This window comes from Sinocyclocheilus rhinocerous, unplaced genomic scaffold (assembly GCF_001515625.1).
Source record: "Sinocyclocheilus rhinocerous isolate Xijiao unplaced genomic scaffold, SAMN03320098_v1.1 scaffold239, whole genome shotgun sequence".
Taxonomy (NCBI): Eukaryota; Metazoa; Chordata; class Actinopteri; order Cypriniformes; family Cyprinidae; genus Sinocyclocheilus; species Sinocyclocheilus rhinocerous.
This window is the reverse complement of record NW_015653198.1, coordinates 220,064-240,262: the sequence shown is the minus strand read 5'-3', so window position 1 is coordinate 240,262 and position 20,199 is coordinate 220,064. Positions and strand designations below refer to the sequence as shown.

Below are 20,199 nucleotides of genomic sequence, written 5' to 3'. Positions count from 1 at the left end.
CTGTCGCAGGGTCTATGGACATCCAATAAGCCTGTCGCCTAGCAACAGAGGCTTTGGAAAAAACACAGCTGTTGCTAGAGCTCATCCCGCCGGAATGCCATCGGACTGCTGTAGACTGCGGCTTATTGGTCAAATTCACACGTGCGCTTTTGTGAGGAAACATGGTTTAGTATCATCTGCTGACCTTACAGGTGTTTAAATGACGGTCGGTTTAGGCTCTCTCGATGTTTATGATTGCATAAATACAGATGGAGATCCTTGAAAAGCTGCAGGTGATCGTTTAGACTTCTCACAGTAGGCAATAAATACAAAAATGCATTCATTTTCTAACTAGCAACTTTCATGCAAATGATCTAGTTTTGTTCCAGTGGCCCATAGGCGTGTTTTCCTCGGTGGATCAGGGTAAAAGCCCCTGATCATGTTGTGCTGGCGGATGCAGGAGGTAAATTGAATTAATGTGAGTGTGATTAGGGAGGTTAGCCTTGAGCCTGTCTGAACCCGCTGGATTTACCGGCAGCAAGGGAAGAGCATACACAACCTTTACAGCGGGCCAAGGGATTTCCAAGTGAACAAAGCTGCTGTGGGATTAAATATATTGCATTACACAGCAGCTAAACTTCACAAAATCAGCAGCTAAACTTCACTTTAAATGCTTTTACAGCCCTTACAAAAAAAGTATCATACTAAAGATGGCACTACCATGGTCTTTTGATATAGGCCTATATCAGTACACTTACGATTTTAATAGTATATCAAATTACATAAATTAAATCTGGCATAACATTTTAATTTAAATTAAAGCTAAAAAATTGAATGAATGAATGAATGAATGAATAAATAAACAAACAAACAAATGGCAAAGCATAACTACAAATGTTGTTAATCAATCCATCTATATAAGCCCTTACAAAAAAGTCCAGTACAATGATGGTATTAAATGGCAATACCATGGTATTTCAATACATTGTTGTCAGGATTGGACAGTCTTGTGTTTTGCTCCCAATGTGCTCCCTGTGACCCAGTTTCTCCCTCATGTGCCCTTATTTGGTCGTTCCTGTTCCCGTTCCTGTCCTTGTTGTCTGTCTAATTAGTCATTCTGTTCACCCGTGTTCCTCCCAATTCCCTCGTTATCCTGTGTATTTAGCCCCAGTCTGTTGAGTCTGTGTTTGTTCGGGTCCACCAGTTGTGTACGTGTGTCTTCCTTCCCTCCCAAGTGTGGATTTACCCTGTGTGTTGGATTTAATAAATGGCAGTTTCGTTTATCCACGGCTCCTTCGTTCCTTCCAGCAGCGTAAAATGTACTAGCCAATGGCGATTATATTGCCAAGGTGTGCATAGAGGGTTGAGAGGTGTGATTCTACACTTCCAAAATTAGCAATTAATGAAGATATTGTGTCTCTTCAATAGTTAACAGCATCTACATACATTAAAGTGCTTTTAACAGAAGCGATAAATCAAAATGAATGCTAGCATGATCAGTACTGATCAAAATATTACAGTAATATTTTGTAGTAGAAATCGATTCCTGACGTTCCCATGCACAGTTTTTAGCTTGTTACTTCAAAGCTTTTAATAGCGTGACAAAATGGCAGTGCCTTGTGTGACACATTTTTGAATCTGAGAACCAGTATCATATCCGGGTGGTAATTCCTCAGAGGAATCATTGGTATCAGAGTTAGGACGGCGTAAGAACATCACATGGAACCGAGGGGGTAAAGGGGATTGAAAGCATGACTCATTTCTGTAAAGCCACGTAGCATTGGCCTTTTTATGGAATAAGCACTTGGCTGCCCGTCCCACAATTCCTAGCAGAGGGAAGTCCCTAAAGAGCAGGGGCACTGCATGCCTGCTGTACTACATTGCTGAAAGGTGGGGAGAGCCCTTACTCGTGGCGAGTACCCATATCAGATGTATAGTCAATAAGGACGACTTCCTCCGTTACTCATGGTTCGCTCTTAAAAATAAAGATTCTTTATTGCTATTGATGGTTCTATGAAGAACCTTGAACATCCATGGAAACTTTTCATTCCACAAAAGTTTCTTTATAGTGGAAACAGATTCTTTTAAAATTTTCTTTGCACTAAGAACTGCTCACAGAAAGGATTTTTTAGGAACCCAAAATGGATCTTCAATGACATCCCAAAAAAAAAAACCCAACTGGAACCTTTATTTTTACAGGATTTCCATCCAAGCCGAATATACGGCAAATGTAACCTTGGCTTGAGAGAAGTTGTTCCAATCAGGTTTTGAATTAATTATTTCAGCTATCAAACACCATGCTAGCAAAATGTCTTGAAGGAGCATCCTAATATGCAAGATAAGGAAACTCGTCACCTAGAAGACATTTTGATATGGCTAAACAGGAGGAAGGTGAGGAAGGCAAACAGATGCCAGGTCATAAGGTCGTAAACCTTTGGCCTAATACAAAGCAACTGGACCCAGATTATGTTTTAACAAATGAAGCCATGCCCCACTCTTAAGAAGAACCTACGCCAAAATCATGATGCTTGTTACAAAGAGAAAGACAGTATAAAACCATCGGATATGACAAAATGTGTTTTGTTTTTCCACTCGTTTAGCGAAAAGTGACCTGCAACAAACTTAAAAATAAAGGTTCAAAAGGGGGGGCCATAGAAGAACAATTTTTGGTTCCCTAAAGAACCTCTTAGTTTCTTTTTCAAAACATTTCTTCAAAGAACGATGAAGAACATTTTAAAAACCTAAAGAACTTTTCCTACAATTAAGAACTCTTTGGAATGGAAAGGTTCCATGGATGTTAAAGGTTCTTCATGTAACCATAGATGTCAATAATGAACGTGAAGTGAAGATTGCCAAGTCTCATGGAAATTTCTTAAAGTTTTATCTGCCCATAATCAGATTGAAAACTCCTTTTCACCAATAAATCAACTAAAGCTTAGAAGCATACGCACTAATTGTAACTGTCATTCAACAATGACACTAAAATCATCTAATTGTTGTCCATTTGAGGCAACTAGCACTTCAGTTCTCTAGCTGTACACACACTAATGCAGCAAGACTGGCATAGATCGCCGCGGCTCCTCCTGCTGAGATAATGCATGTCCTTATATGGCCAGTGGCTGGGAATAAATAAATTGTGATTGTGTCAGGGTGACAGCAGCTGCACGCTGGATCCAAAGACAAGCGTGGATGGGAGGGGAGAGAGGAAGAGGACGATGGGGGAATCTATAGTAGACAGTGTCCAGTTACAGGACAACTTCCAATCTTAGACACCTGACGGCAGCCTGGGCCCACGAAGGCCCACGCCGGGCCCGAGAGGAACCCAAGGACGGAACAAGGGTAACGGCGGCTGCCAGAGCCCTTGGAAATCACATCCAAAGCCGAAGTAGCTGGACTTTTATAGCTGACGCTCTTAAAAAGAAAGGTTCCCAGCTTTCGCTGCAATGTCATTTTGGGTTCCCCAAAGAACCTTTCAGTGAAAAGAAGTTCTGAAAAGAAATTTTTAAAGAAAAATTAAATCATCTGAAGAACATTTTTCTCCTATAAAGAACCTTTTTATGGAATGGAAAGGTTCAATGGGTGTTAAAGGAATCATTGATGCCAATTAAGAACCTTTATTTTCAAGAGCATGGGTTTAAAGTGCAAGACCTTCTTGAATGAAATTGAACGGTTGGATTTAGTTGTCTCACATTGGCAAATCAATAAAACCAAAGTTGTGAATACAAGCACCTCAAACGTCATATAAATACCATGGGACGATTCGGGACTCAAGAAGAGTTGGAAACAAGAGCAGAGCGACTGGTTAACAGTCGTCCCAAGGCTCTAGCTCTTTCCATAAGCTGATGCCATGCCTCACGACAGCTGACACACAATGCATGGGCTGAAACGTCTACCGAACGAAAATAAACCCCCTGTCGTTTGTCCCACTATGACACAATCAGGCACTAAGAGATTCTACAAGCTTAAATTGGAATACATATCGTAAAATTTGAATGATAAAGGATTCGTTTAGCATTCAGACTTTTTGTTAAACTGCACATGCCAAGTCCTAAGATAACTCATCCTTGTCCAGTTATTATTGAACACTGCGGGTTTAAATAGCTCAGCAGATGGTGACATGGCCCATCTCCTGATGGTGACCGTCACAGTTTTAAGGCATGCTGCCATGCCTAATTCATTCAAACGTCCTATAGTTTCATATAAAAATGACTAACATATTGTACAAGAAGAACAACCTTAACATGCTTTCAACTTTCAGTTTCAACCACTCTTTGAATCCAAGCGTTTTCCCGCTAAAACTTTTCAAACCACTAGATGGGAAATGGTACTCTTGACGACTTCACAAAGTAAACCTCATCTCAGATCCGTATTACTGAACTGAGCAAACTTTAAAATGCTCTTACCTGCTGTGGCCAGTGCCAGCAGGGGCACAAAAACGCAGAGCGAGACTAAGACCTTCATGTTGCCTGCCAGGAGACTTCTGGTAGCCTCTCTGGCAATATATACTGGGCTGATAAGGTCAGAGGGCGCCAGCAAGAGGGTGGTCTTACAGACAGGACTACATGGAGGGGGCTGGTGCCGTAGGTGTCAGAAAAGGGCGCACCCGAGCAGCTGACCGTCTTTTAGCAGAGCCATCATGGCAGTGACGTCAAATCAAGGGTGTGCGGCCATCTCCAGCACAAGAGCGCTTTGGTACTTCAGCTGGTGTCGATTTTGGCAACTGAAAAGGAATGTTGTACAAGAGGTATGACAAGACAACGCTATTTGTGACACGGCATTCCACTTTTTAAAAAAAGACACTTGATGAATTTGATCCCAAAAAAATATATATACAATTAACGAAGAATTTACTTTTATGGTATGGTTTCAAATAGCTTGTTGGTCATTATAAACTACTGTCCTATTTAAAGAACTTTAACCCGGTCACAGGCTGGAGTCGGTGCTGTTAATCACCAGCAGTCATGCTGGGTAGGATTACAGGAGTTGATAGTCGGGAATAAGGTGTAAAAGTTAGCATCATCATTTCCTCGGAGAGTAGAGATTAACGCCTTATTACACAGCAGACGCCGACTCCAGCACTTCACAGGCAGATGAACTCCCTTCATTAATCTGTGAATACACTCTAAAGTGTTTATGGAAAAATTAACTTGTAAAAGACAAACGTGAAACAAACAGCAGGAGGTTGTTTCTGTTGTTCTGGGATTTCAAAAAATTATGCAAATCCATTATAAATTAAGCAATTTAATAACAATAATAATCATTTACAACTAATGAACTGCATGACTCCTACATCCTGTGATTCCCCAAACATGCTCATTGTGAGCTTAGGCTAGAAACATAACGCAAGTACACGAAAGCAGTAGTCCAGTGAGTGCTTGCATTCGGTTAGTAGTTTTAGACAATGCAAGATGTATGGAAACCGGTTTCCAACACAGATTTAAAAACAATATAAAGGTAATGAGAACTTTTTATTCCTTCTAATTATGGGGGAAAAGTCAGAATTACGAAATATGAACTCATAATTTTTAGGAAAAAAGTCAGAATTGTGAATTAATAAGTCGCAGTTACATTTTTTTTTTAATCCCATGGCGGAAACAAGTTTCTATATAACTTGGCGTGTTGTATCAAATTTAGGGGTAGGTTAGGGCTATGTTTGACAAAAATTGAAAAAACAAAATTTCAAGGAACACATCCAAATCTTGGTGACTGGTTAGCCACTTGAACTTACGACTTTTCATGAGCTTCTAATTTGGTGCAAGGTGATGATACACATTCTAATTTTGAATTTACTTAAACATTGTTTGAAAATTCAGGTAAATCTTTTGTAGTATTTAACCATTGTTTAACCAGTTTTAGTCCATGCCAGTTTGCTCTCCTTGACACTCGCTTTGCTGATTAAAAAAAAAACAGCTTTTTAGCTTACTTATCGCTTAAATGTCAGATTTTCAAGGAAATCGTAAAATGTTCTTTGAGTACTCAGGGATTTACTCGCGTACAACACACTCCAATAGTACCCGAAAGAAATCGAAGCTTGTCATCCTATTTATGAGGTACCCAAGTGCAATTCAAATGCCACAGCTGTACGTCACTCTTATATTTAAAAATATTCCTTTGAATGTTAAAGTTGAACTGATTTGTTATTTAATATGTAACCTAGCAAGCTTTTTATAATGTTATTTGCTAATGTGAGTGTAATGCAGGCAAAACATACCGTACAATGCATACTGAAGACAGAAATATTTACACGATACACTGAGTTGTAAAAAACAAAGTAAAAACTTTATTATTCTGTTTTTACAAAGGCACAAGCCTCTTTTCCCCAGTTAAAAAAAAAATACAATAGCTTCTCAACCAAATGGACTGACTGTCCCACATACAGAAAAACAACAAAAATATAAACAAAAAAAATATTAAAAGAGATGACAGACAATAAAAGAGGGAGAGGATAAGAGACAGGACAAGTCTGGAGACTGCGGAGACGGCCAGAGGACGTGTGGTGTGCCAGGACAAACGTTGAAGGTTAAACACAGCCGTGTGGTTCAAAAATCACAGCGAGAAGAGCTTCGGTCGAGGACAACATCTCTTTGAAAACAAGAGTCGCTCCTCGTTATACTACAGTAAGTGCTTCAGGTTCATAAAATCGCCCCCGTTCACCTCGACACACCCAACCTCTGATATGTCCTCAAGATTTTTTACAGTGATTTCTGTGAGTAGAAAATACACAAAAAATAGACACCCTGTGGCTTCGGTAGAGGAAATGTTCAAACGCGGGAGAGGGAAAGAGACTTTTTCGCTAAGACAAAACCGTTATTACGGACTTAAACATGAGAAGACAGCACGAGCAGGACACCAGTCTCTACGACCCATTATCCAAAATAAAAACGCTAGAGTACAAAAAAAAAAAAATCTGCCAAAATTAGACCAGCCCGCTCTTCTGGAAGCCCCAATTCCCTGCAGTCTTCGCCGCAATACGAATGACAAGGTTCAGCGTGCTGAAAGCACCTGATAAATCCAGAAGGAAAACGCAATCTGTCCAGCAGCAAAAAGATTCCCTGTAATATTCCATAAGGGAAGGGGGACATGCACACTTTGAATTTTCAGTCAAAAAAACAAGACACCTCTCACCTTCGTCTATGGCCAAATCTTGCCGACTTTAGCGTCGACAACTCAAGGCAAAACACAACGGTAGACTGTTCTGGAATGTTTGGAAACATGAATTGTGAGAAGAGATGAACGTGGGGCACCGAGTCTTAACCGCGTACTCCGGCCTTGCTCTCTAGCGCCACCTTCAGGGCTAGTTTAAGGCAGGCCTCTGTGCCTCACTGTGCACACCGAAGCTGTTTTAAGGCAAGCCACTGGCCATTGTTCGGCACAGGATATGCTCCGTCTCTCAATCCCACCAGGGGTATGAAGAGCTCACAATATCACATGGCTTATCCCAGGAGTGTCCAAGCCTAGTCCCAAAACAAACGTCCTGCAGAGTTTAGCTCCAACGTGTCCCACTCCATACCTGTAGTAATCCTGTATAATTGGAGTTGAAGCCAAACTCTAGTGGACAGTGGCCCTCTGGGAGCTGGATTGGACATCCTTGGCTTATCCGGAGAGCTCACGCAGGAGTAGCACCACCTTGCACATGATTATCTGCGGCATTGCCGAACATCCTCGTCGTATGCCGAGAGATACAGGGAAATTGAAACATTCAAGCGAGCAGAGTGAACCAGCGAGTGCATAGAGCTAGAGCGCATGATTACGGGCTAGTCACTCTTCGGTGTCGCCGTAAACATCGTTACGGAGCATCGGACATGAAAATTGGACAGGACAATACTTCCGGGAGAAGACCAAAGGGGTCACAAAGTTGCTCTCAAAGGGGGACGAGAACCAAAAGAGCTGCATAGGCTGAAATCGGGCCACGACAACCCTGGTAGTGCTATTTTCACACTTTCTCAAAAAAACAAGACCTTTACGTTTACATTAGCGAGTGCGCTAAAAGCGACACACAAATTTTCTCGCAGGTACGAGTACCTGGCGGCTAGCTTATTCCATTTGACACACAAACGACAAAAACTCAGCCAGAATTTCTAAATCAGATCTGAGGACAGGACCGGGGGGCGTTTGACGCGACGGAGGGAGTGCTTCACCCTACACCAACAAGCATACTGGGAACCCAGCCCAGTAAAGGTGAGCGACATTAAGTGCACAAAGTCCCCCCTCTTTGTGTAATAACTTTGCGTTATTTACAAAGTGCTCGAAGCCCCTCTAAGCAGTGGCGGTCTTTGTCCCTCCATTGACAACATGTTAATCAAAGGTGCCCACCAGCAAATGGAAATCTAGGAGCGCGTCTGTGCCAAAAAAAGAAAAGAAAACAAAAAAAGGTAACATTTCCTCTAAAGTTTCAGAAACCATGGTGTGGAACAGGTTTCTGAAGTCTCATTGGCTCACAGTGATGCTTCAAGCCTCCCCAGAATGGAAAGAGTAATATGACGCAACCAGAGGGTGGCGGGGCAAAGGGTTAATTTTGAGAGATGAGACGCGGTAATGGGTTTCCTCCAATCAAAACACTCTACTGCCCTCTTATGGGCAGGATGTAGAACAGGAAGTGACGAAGCAGAGGCCTGGAAGACCCGTGGCAGATTCCGATGGAGATTTTGTGATTCTCTCACAAAATCGCTTACCTGGGAGCGTGCGTTGTGGAAACAGAAGACAATTCGACGGAGTATGAGTAAGAGCTGTATAATATGAATGTATCAACAAGTTACCAGAGTGCTATGGGGTTATAGTGTATGAGTATGTGTGAGTATACATAAGCGTGCTCGTTCTGTTTGCGGCACATTTCCTGTAACATTTCCTTTTTTTCTTGTTTTTGTTATGTCCCCCCCCCCAAAAAACCTTCAAGTCATTGAGTCTGTGTGAGTGTGAAGAAGACAGCGACAGGAAGAGAGGAGAGAGAAAGAAAGAGTATTTCTGCGGGAGGCCCTTCGCCACAAACCCCCTCACCCCCTTTCCGCGCCCCCCGTTACATGTGGTGGGGCGATTTGGGAGTGGGGGTGACCGGGGCAGTTAACAGTCCTCAGATCCTTCGTTGTCAGAGGCGGTGTCGGAGTCGCCGGTGTCTGTGAGGACACGGCCCGGGGTGACGATGACTGCCCGGCGCTTTTCCTCCTCGGGCAAGACCATTCTGTCCTGCGTGCCTTCGATGTGCTGGATGGCCTGCGGGAAAACAGGAAGAAACTGTCAGTTGACTTGCTAAACATCCAAATTATTCACTTTATAATCCAAAATAACTAGCTTTACATTTGGTGCAGTCGCTACAATAGATCTAGTCCAACAACAGACAAGTTGAGGTGTGAAGCTACATAGGGTGTAACAGAGTTCTGCAGGGATGACATTTTTGTGGACCAAAACCTAGAAATGAGCATTTTTAACAGTTCTAGTTCCATCATTCTGATGTCAATGGGTTATTATGAATGGGTTTTTGGTTAAATGCCTTAAATAAGCTCTGTGGTTAACATAAGCTCAAGATATTTTCAAGTTTTAATCTATGACTTCAGGTGCAGTTCCCTAGTGTCCACACTAAAACTTCAAGTGTGAAGATGCACTTTAGGCATGGGACGATAACCGGTTTCAAGGTATACCGCGGTTTGGAAAATTCAGTTTCAAAACCACTAAAATTTTCCGTTATACCATTCCTGCGGTATGCACAGTTTTTTTTACGTGTCATCAAAGACGGAAAGTGCAGGACTTCCTCAGTTGTGTGCAGCGAAGAGCGTAACGAGTCACACGACCCCTCCCCCTCCGATTGGTGCGAGGCTGCGAGCAGTCAGTCAGTAAGTGAGAGTCAGCTGTGTGTGGGATGGCCAAAAGAGGTGAATCCCTGGAACTTTTTCCCCCGTCGAAAAAGATGAAGTCTGTTGTATGGGAATTTTTCAGGTAACGTAGACTAACCATGTTCCGTACACAATGATGTTTCATACAGAAGATGTTTTAGCGCCGATCGCTAAATAAATACTTCCAGGTCGTACATAAACTACATATCTGTGTCATCTTCATTTCTCCCTCTTTCACCCCCGATCAAGACAGAGACCCACCCGTCGTTTGTTTCAGTGTTTAAATAAATACATTTTTTGGCTTGCTACCGAGGCAGATAACATGGCTAATTAACTAGCTAACGTCAACTAGTTTGCTCCCTCACGTTAATGTTACATCACAGAGTGAGGAATAGCAGACTAAAGTACTACGTTTCTGCGATTTAGTACAATAATTAAATTTAGCTGGTATCACGTCTATACTTTTAAGCCTCCTGCCATTGTTTACATCAGTTCAAAATCACGGCATTTAAAAAACAAACAAACTGCTGGCTCTCAGGTGTCTTTGCTACTTTAAGTGACTGCACTTAATTTAATTACGAATAATTCAATTATTTATTTTAATTATTTAGCCTGTCATGTTTATAGAGTGTTCCAAAATGTTCTATGTTTCTTAAAAATTAAATGTATTGTGTTCAGTGGGAATTTTTTGTTTTGTTTTTTACCCAGACATTTAAAAATAACATATTTTAGAGCTGTAATCGCAATACCGTGATATTTTTTTTTATCTAAGGTTATCATACCGTCAGAATCTCATACCAGCCCATGCCTAATGCACTTAAAGGGTTAGTTCACCCAAAAATGAAAATTACTACATGATTTACTCACCCTCAAGCCATCCAAGGTGTACATGACTTTCTTCTTTCAGATAAATACAATGAGAGTTTAAAAAATATGTGAATGGCTGTTGAGATTCAATAGTCCAATAGAAGTTCAATAAAGTGCGTCTATCCATCATAAAAAGTACTTTATAATCCGTAATCTCTAGCTTCCGCTAACTGTCGTACGCTTGTTCACAAGAGAGTGGTGTTTTAGCAGATGATGTAGGCGAAGCGGACACTCCAGTGACAATATGCTAGTCTCGCGAGAACCAAGTTTTGTTTACAGTCTCCTCTTCACTTATATCGAATTCTTCCGACATTTTTCTTTACAAATCCTCATTTTGTACTTCTAATTCGTGAGCGGTGTTTTTTGCTTTCTCCTCTGCGCTTCCGCGTTCATCACTTCTTATCAGAGCTTATGTTACGCCTACGTCATCCACTGAACGCCACTCTCTTGTGAACGCTCGTACAACAGTTAGCGGAAGCTAGAGATTACGGTTTATAAAGTTTTAAATATGGATACTTTTCTTACAAAAACACATCGATTAACTTCAGGAGGCCTTTATTAACCCCCTGGAACCATGAGTACTTTTTATGATGGATGGATGCACTTTATTGGACTTCTATTGGACTATTAACTATAAACAGCCATTCACTGCCATTATAAAGCTTGGAAGAGCCAGGACATTTTTAAATATAACTCCAATTGTATTTGTCTGAAAGAAGTCATATACTGTACATCTAAGATGGGTGAGTAAATCTTGAGGGTGAGTTAATCATGGAGTAATTTTCATTTGTGGGTGAATTCTTCCGACATTTTTCTTTACAAATCCTCATTTTGTACTTCTAATTCGTGAGCGGTGTTTTTTGCTTTCTCCTCTGCGCTTCCGCGTTCATCACTTCTTATCAGAGCTTATGTTACGCCTACGTCATCCACTGAACGCCACTCTCTTGTGAACGCTCGTACAACAGTTAGCGGAAGCTAGAGATTACGGTTTATAAAGTTTTAAATATGGATACTTTTCTTACAAAAACACATCGATTAACTTCAGGAGGCCTTTATTAACCCCCTGGAACCATGAGTACTTTTTATGATGGATGGATGCACTTTATTGGACTTCTATTGGACTATTAACTATAAACAGCCATTCACTGCCATTATAAAGCTTGGAAGAGCTAGGACATTTTTTATTACAATTCTGTATTCGTCTAAAAGAAGAAAATCACATACACCTAGGATGGCTTGAGGGTGAGTAAATCATGGGGTAATTTTTAATTTTGGGTGAACTACCCCCTTTACCACACACACAAACACACACATATACATATACATACATATATATATATATATGGCCACTAAGCCACACCATCTCTAAATGGGAATCTGGTAGTTAAATCTCATTCCATCAGGACTTTCTCTCATTCAAGACTTTCTCCTTGAGCTGTGCAGGAATGCGTTTTACCTGCACAATGGTGTCCAAGTTCTGTCGTGATGTGGATGCTGTGTTGATCACAGAGGTGGGGCCCATGGTTACCACAGTGACATGATGGGAAGGGGGCGGCGGCGCAGGGGCGGGAACAATTACTGTGGCGTGATGAGTGGGCGCAGGCGGCGTGGCAGGAGAAAACACCTGAGGAACACAGCAGGACGGAGGGTTACGATAAATTACAGAGACCTTTTCTATGAACAAAATGAACAAGAAATCAGAACCGACACTTTATTTATATATACATTTACTTAATGTATATGGTCGTATTGTGTATGTTTCATAAGTACACATTATTCAAAAGAGAAAAAAAAAATCACTACTGGTCAAAAGTTTGAGGTGACACGGTAAGATTTTTATGTTTTTGAAAGAAGTCTCTTATGCTCACCAATGCTGCATTTAATTAACTTTAAAAAAACAATAGTTATTTTATGAAATATTACTGCAATTTAAAAGAACTATCTGAACTATCTGTTTTCTAAAAAGAATATATTTTAAAATGAAATTTATTTCTGTGATGGTAAAGCAGGGTAATTTTTAATTTTGGGTGAACTACCCCCTTTACCACACACACAAACACACACATATACATATACATACATATATATATATATATGGCCACTAAGCCACACCATCTCTAAATGGGAATCTGGTAGTTAAATCTCATTCCATCAGGACTTTCTCTCATTCAAGACTTTCTCCTTGAGCTGTGCAGGAATGCGTTTTACCTGCACAATGGTGTCCAAGTTCTGTCGTGATGTGGATGCTGTGTTGATCACAGAGAATTTTCAGCATCATTACTCCAGTCTTTAGTGTCACATTATTCTTCCGAAATCATTCTAATATGCTGATTGCTGCTCACAAAACCTTTAATAATTATCATAAATGTTAAAAACAGTTTTGCTGCTTCATATTTTTGAGGAAACCGCAATGCATTTTTTTCCCAGGATTCTTCGATGAATAGAAAGTTCAAAAGAACAGCTTTTATTTGAAATTGAAATCTTTTGCAACATTACAAATGTTTTTACTGTCACTTTTGACCAATTTAATGTGCCCTTGCTGAATAAAAATTAATAATATCTTTTTGTTTTTTTAATCACACTGACCCTAAATGTTTATAATAGCATAATAGTAGTAATAGTTGTTTGTAATCCTTTATCAAAATGTAATAATTGAATAATGTTCTCTGCTTCTAAACCAGCTTCTCTTCACATAAAAACAATACAATATATTACACAGTCAAATATTCATAGGTTAAATGAAGTCCCACCCTACACTATTATCTGAAAAATTACCTCACTCAGAAATCTGTCACATTAAATGCAATTTGATGTCTTAACTCTTCTAATGCCCTCTAGTGGATCAAAACATCAGATAAACACTTCCAACAACCTCCCTTTTATGATCGAGTATTTCAATCACGAATAGTATATCAATAAAAACAATAGAGTCTGACTGACCAGCGGGCTGCGAGCAGGTGTGGTGGTCTCTTTTCCCAGCTGTTCTTGTTGCTGCTGTTGAAGACGAAGCAGAGTTTGCGTCTGCACGTGCTGCTCCTGGACCTGCTGAGTGATCACCTTTAGCTGCTCTGGGTACAAGTGGGCATCCAACGAGCGGATCTAACAGAGACACACAAAGAAACAGAGGTCAACACACATCCAGAAGACACCGGAGAGAGTGTTTCCTCTTAATACTTTTTCTTTTTTTTGCCTGAGGAAGTTTCTCTAGCGCATTTCATGGATAGCAGCAGAGATTGGGGTGTAATTTGCACTTCAAGTGTGATGTTCAGAAACGATTCAAGCTCTCAGGGGAGCTGTGCACCTTCTGTGATAACTCATTAAATATGCAAAGACTAAAGCGAGCTAATTTTAGCAAGCAAACAGATGCAGCAAAAGAAAAGTTTGATAACGGATTTCACAGATGACAACACCTCAGCACTAGGCCATGATGAATACAGATATGCGAGATTTAGTCAAGTAAAACTGCGAGCGTAAGATTGCATCTTATTTGATATATTTAAATATATTTTTTAAAAAGTATTATATATTATCATTTATCTGCAATTGACCTATAATGTTATTTTAAATATAATTCTCTCTCTATATACATATATATCAGTTTATACATCTCTTAAAAAATGTGACCCTGGACCACAAAACCAGTCATAAGGGTCAATTTTTTGAAATTGAGATTTATACATCATCTGGAAGATGAATAGATAAGCTTTCCATGGATGTATGGTTTGTTAGGATAGGACAATATTTGGTCGAGATACAACTATTTGAAAATCTGGAATCAGAGGGTGCAAAAAAATCAAAATACTGAGAAAATCGCCTTTAAATTTGTCCAAATGAAGTTCTTAGAAATGCATATTACGAAACAAAAATAAAGTTTTGATATATTTACAGTAGGAAATTTACAAAATATCTTCATGGAACATGATCTTTACTTAATATCCTAATGATTTTTGGCATAAAAGAAAAATCTATGATTTTGACCCATACAGTGTTTTTTTTGGCTATTGCTAAAAATATACCCCAGTGACTTAAGACTGGTTTTGTGCTCCAGGGTCACAAATATTTAAATATCAATAATTATCAACAATCACATAGGCCAATTGTTTGTATATATATTTAAGAACTAAAATTATATCAGTCGATAAAATATTGAGTTTAGCGGACACTAATATACCTGTTCTTCCAGCATCATGCGAACGGAGCGCTCTTTATCCAGCTGTTGTCGGAGTTCGATCATCTCTCGCCGAAGATCCTCCACCTTCTCCTCCTCCAGAATGTCTGGAGATCCAATGCCTTCATCCTTCTCCTCAGCGCGCCTCCTCTTCGGGGATGAGCCGCTGAACTCCTTCTGATGGGAGGAAAAGGGGAACATGAGACGACAGGAATGTCCTCATAACAGTCATGTTTCATCTGTTATATTGATAAGATTTTATATTTATTATGAAGAGCTTCACCTGTATGTAGCGTTTGAGTTGGGTGTTTTGTTGCAGCAGCCTCGTCTTTTCCTGCTCCAGAGAAAAGATGTATTCGGCCGTCTGCTGTAAGATGGCAGCCTGAGAGAGAAAGAGATCGTATTACATCCATCTGAATGTACTGGCATGATGGACCACAGTTTCAGTCAAAGTCATGCCAAACATCTTAAGTGATGGATGCTGTAAGCACACGACCATTCATAAGTTTGAGATCAGTAAGATGTTTTTAAAAAGAAATTAATAGTTTTATTCAGCAAGGATGGATTAAATCGGTCAAAAGTGACAGTAAAGACATTTACGTTTACAGAAGATTCCTGTTTCTAAAGAGTTTCTGCTGTTCTTTTGAACTTTGTTCATAGAAACCTGAGAAACTAGTGACCACAACAATACTCAGCAGCACAACTGTTTTTAGTTTATAATAATAAGAAATGCTTCTTCTAGCGCATCAAATCAGCATATTAGAATGCTTTCTGAAGGATCGTGTAACACTGAAGACTGGAGTAATGATTAGCGGTGTGAATCGGCACTGGTTTCATGATTCAATTCGATTACGATTATCATGTCAACGATTCGATTCAATTCGATTACGATTATCATGTCAACGGTTCGATTCAATTCGATTACGGTTATCATGTCAACGATTCGATTCAATTCGATTACGGTTATCATGTCAACGATTCGATTCGATTCGATTACGATTGGCGTTTCAACGATTCGATTCAATTACTATTATCGTGTCAACGGTTCGATTCAATTCGATTACGATTATCGTGCCAACGATTCGATTCAATGCGATTACGATTATCGTGTCAACGATTCGATTCAATGCGATTACGATTATCGTGTCAACGGTTCGATTCAATGCGATTACGATTATCATGTCAACGATTCGATTCAATTCGATTACGGTTATGTCAGCGATTCGATTCAATTCGATTACGGTTATCATGTCAACGATTCGATTCAATTCGATTACGATTGTCGTGTCAACGATTCGATTCAATTACTATTATCGTGTCAACGGTTCGATTCAATTCGATTACGATTATCGTGTCAACGATTCGATTCAATGCGATTACGATTATCGTGTCAACGATTCGATGCAATGCGATTGCGATTATCATGTCAACAATTCGATTCAATATCACGGTGCATCACGATTATATAAAATTTATTGTGTGCGTTTTTATTAAATTATATAAGCAGGCTACTTTTTAAAATAATTTACGTTGATTAATTAATATATAATTAATTAATTATTGTTAAGAAATAAACAAAGTAAATATAGCTTCAAAACATACAAGCAAATATAAAGTAATAAAGGGGGAAATAGACAATTACAAGTATACCTGATATATGGCATGTAGTAACATTGGTGAGATAAAAAAAGACATCATTTAAACTTAAAGAAAATCATAATTAACATTTTAATTTTGTGGGAGCATTTACACTTACATAAAATTTAGATTAAAGGAATTATTCACCCTAAAAATTAACATTGTCGTTACTTGCACACCCCCACAAATCTGTTTAGATCATTCCACTGCAACAAAACAGACGGTAAGTTTATCAATGAATAACGATTTATATTTCAGTCCGTTTCTCACAAAAAGCTATCATATAGTGACCAAAGACTGTAATATGGACCATATATATTACTGAAATGTTGACATCCGCACCAGTGATACTTCCATGTCAAGATTTTCAACCACTTTTAATCAGTTCCATGAATCAGCTGATCTGGTTCTCAAAGCTTTTCTGAATGATTCATTCACACATCGGACTGATCAGATTCAACTCAGTGAGTAAAGGATTCAATCCCAGTTCACTGGAGGAGTAGATTATGAGAGAATAACCAAGAGAATTTCACACACACAACTACTGTATTACTGGAGAAGATCTGCACTATAGCATTATAAGTTATGTGGACTACTTCTGTTGTACTTCTAAGACGCTTCTCTATCGTTGTTTAGAGCTTAAAACAAATATGGGTTTGGAACAACCTGAGGGTGCGTAGGTATTTTCATTTTTAAGTGAACTATTCATTCAAATCAACTACTTGATTTTCACTCTTCCCAGTTTGTTTACAAGAGCTCTCTGACTCACCTTGCTTAGCTTTTCCCCGTCACTATGCGGGATGAGTGTTTTCAGAGACTGGAAGCCAGAGTTGATGCTCTGCATGCGCCGGCGCTCATTACTGTTGGCGATTTCCCGCCGAATACGCCGCTCCTGATCCCGCGCCGTCTCTGGCGTGAGGGGAATGTTTGCTAAGCTGTGAAGAAGAGACATTACAGCACTGTAGTCTACCTTAAAAATATCATTATTACATTTAACCTCATAGGTCATAACGGAGCATGTATTACAATCATGTACTTAAAGAAACTGCAAAAAAATCCATATCATAGCACTGTTTGATTACTATTCTGTACCCAATATTTAAAAAATTTACAAATGTAATAAAAATATAGGTATCGGCATCGGTATCGGCAAGTACCAAAAATAAAAGTATCGGTATCGGGCGAGTACTGGAAAAAGTGGTATCGGTGCATCCCTAATTACTATATTGAAACCCCATATTATTTAAATAATACTGTAATAATGTACTTCAAAGAACCCCATGGTACTACCATACCATAATAATTTCCCCCATTTTATGGTTACTTTTTATCAAGGAAACTTGGCAAGATGTTTTGTTTTGGACAATGTGTCTGAAATGTAAACACTGAGATTTAAAGAAAGTAGAAGAGTGTTAAATGAATTCTTTTTGTAAGTTATACTGTTTATATAATAACTAAAAATGCTCTTTTTTCCTTTTGCTTACATCTCTAAAACAGGATGCAACCTTGAGAGAGAGAAACACCAGAGTGCGAAGTAGAAAACATTGACTTTCCTGAATGCTCATCGTCTCTAAATTCGAGCCCCTGGAAATCTCTGCCTTGCACGATCACACGCGTGCTTTGGCCGAGGAAATCAAACCCTAATTGAACTTCCTCACTGTCTGGGCATCTCACGGGGTATCTCTGGAAAGCCTCTCTTATCAGCAGCGCCTCAGCTGCATGAGGACAAACACTGGGAACAATTGTGAGGGGAGAGAGAGAGAGGTTTCCCTGCTCGCTTCCTTACGTCCAAGCGGCTCAAAACAGATCCAATGCCAAAATCACAACTAGAGCCAACTGTGGAACGAGACATGGTCAGATCAGCCGTTTCCAGCCATATGCATTGAATATGACCCAACTTCTTTTATGCATGAAAATAAAATGGTCAAAAGGGAGTTTAAATCTCAGTTTGGGGTGAGAGACTTTGCATTTGTGTAATTAAAGCTGCCATAAAAAATAAAAATATAACATTTACAATTAGGGATGCACCGATACCGATACTGGTATCGGTATCGGGCCCGATACTGGCCTCTGTACTCGTACTCGTACTCGTTAAAATGCCCCGATACCAAACGCCGATACCACACAGCATGTGATAAGCGCCATATTTAAACAAAGAAACACTGACAACAGACAGCAGAAAGGAGTTATGGATGTCTACTACGAAGTATATGTATGCAATGAATATAATGTTAAACATTCAGTATTAACGCCTGTATAGCTGATGTGTGCGAGCTGATAAACAAAGCACGCTGAGTGGATTGAGCGCGCGGCGGCGCAGATGCGCGAGCTTGTCGAGTGAATATACCTTTCTCACAGACATCACTGGAAAGTTTATAGTTCGGTCGGATATGTCAAAAACAAGTAAGTAAAACAATGCACAAGTTACTTAACGGTAGGGAGAGAGACAGAGAGCGCGCAATTCTGTTGTGTGATCTTTGATATCCACTCACTTAGCACACGCATCATTTGGATTAAAACGAAATCGTACAAATAAAACCATTCATAGGGGCATTCACTATAATCATCATTTATTTTCAACCTTAGGCATACACGACTGTCTAGCGAAAGTGAATCTAGCAGCCTGAGTGAAATGCGCTAGGCTGTACTATTCTGCACCAGTACAAATACGTGCACGCGTTGCGCGTGTTTTGCTTGCTTGAGTGTTTCTGCATTATATGAGTGGCTTTGGAATATAAATCGCAGCACGTTTCAGATGAAAAAACGCGACTTCTATTTCTGAAAATATCACAGTTAGGAGATTTATAACGAGTGGTTCCCTGCATTATTACAGCAAAGCGCGTGATTACAGTACTAAGCCGCTGCTCTAATGCTATTAAATTAAAGATGATGTACCATAGAGCAAAAAAATGAACAGTAAAAGTAACAAAAACTTGTAAAATACATTTTAATGGGCATAATTAAGTGTGAAAATAACCGAAGGATATACAGTGAAACCAAAAATGATTCAGAGACCAGATATAATTTTTGATATTTTTTTACTAGTGGGTGCAGGACACTATAGTTCATTTATGTAAGTGAGGATAGCAAAATAAAGTAAACTGTGACAAATCATACCCAAAAATTCTTCATACAGTGGACTACCAATAAAACTGATACAAATTTGGGTCCAAAAATTATTCAGACCGAGTCTGGGAAAAAAACTGAAGTTGAGGTTTGCATGAAGCTGGGTGACAGCATGCCCAGGAGACTACAGGCTGTCATTGAGGCTAAGGGTTGCCCGACAAAGTATTCATAGTTGTGTAAATACTGTCATACTAACAGCTGTCTGAATTATTTTGGTTGATTGTAATCTATTACATACCTTTCTATCAAAATTATCTAGCATTATCAAGATGAATTTGTTCTGACACAGTGTAACTCTGAGTTCTTGTCATATTTTATTACCATTTTCTAAACTATAACGAATAAACTGTGATAATGTGAGAAATGTTGAAGGTGTCTGAATAAATTTTGGTTTGACTGTATCTATTTGATAAATGAAGTTAACCAACTAACATTATACATACCCTTTTGGTTTCTGTACCCAATATTTAAAAAATGTACAAATGCAATAAAAATACCGGTATCGGCATCGGTATCGGCAAGTACCAAAAATAAAAGTATCGGTATCGGGCGAGTACTGGAAAAAGTGGTATCGGTGCATCCCTAAAAATAACTAAA

General features: G+C 39.4%; 1 protein-coding gene across 2 annotated transcripts in view; it reads right to left on the bottom strand.

Moving 5' to 3' along the window:
- Positions 1-6,764: 6,764 nt before the first annotated feature.
- The window catches only part of LOC107715644 (transcription factor AP-4-like), an 18,359-nt gene continuing 4,924 nt past the window's right edge, over positions 6,765-20,199 (bottom strand). For both annotated transcript variants that reach the window (XM_016521799.1, XM_016521800.1), the window contains exons 2-7: positions 17,246-17,411; positions 15,122-15,220; positions 14,842-15,015; positions 13,611-13,769; positions 12,127-12,294; positions 6,765-9,186 (exon numbers count right to left, since the gene is read on the bottom strand). In XM_016521799.1, coding sequence (XP_016377285.1) covers positions 9,037-9,186; positions 12,127-12,294; positions 13,611-13,769; positions 14,842-15,015; positions 15,122-15,220; positions 17,246-17,411 — 916 coding nt within the window. In that variant the 3' untranslated portion in view covers positions 6,765-9,036. The remainder of the gene's footprint in view (positions 9,187-12,126; positions 12,295-13,610; positions 13,770-14,841; positions 15,016-15,121; positions 15,221-17,245; positions 17,412-20,199) is intronic.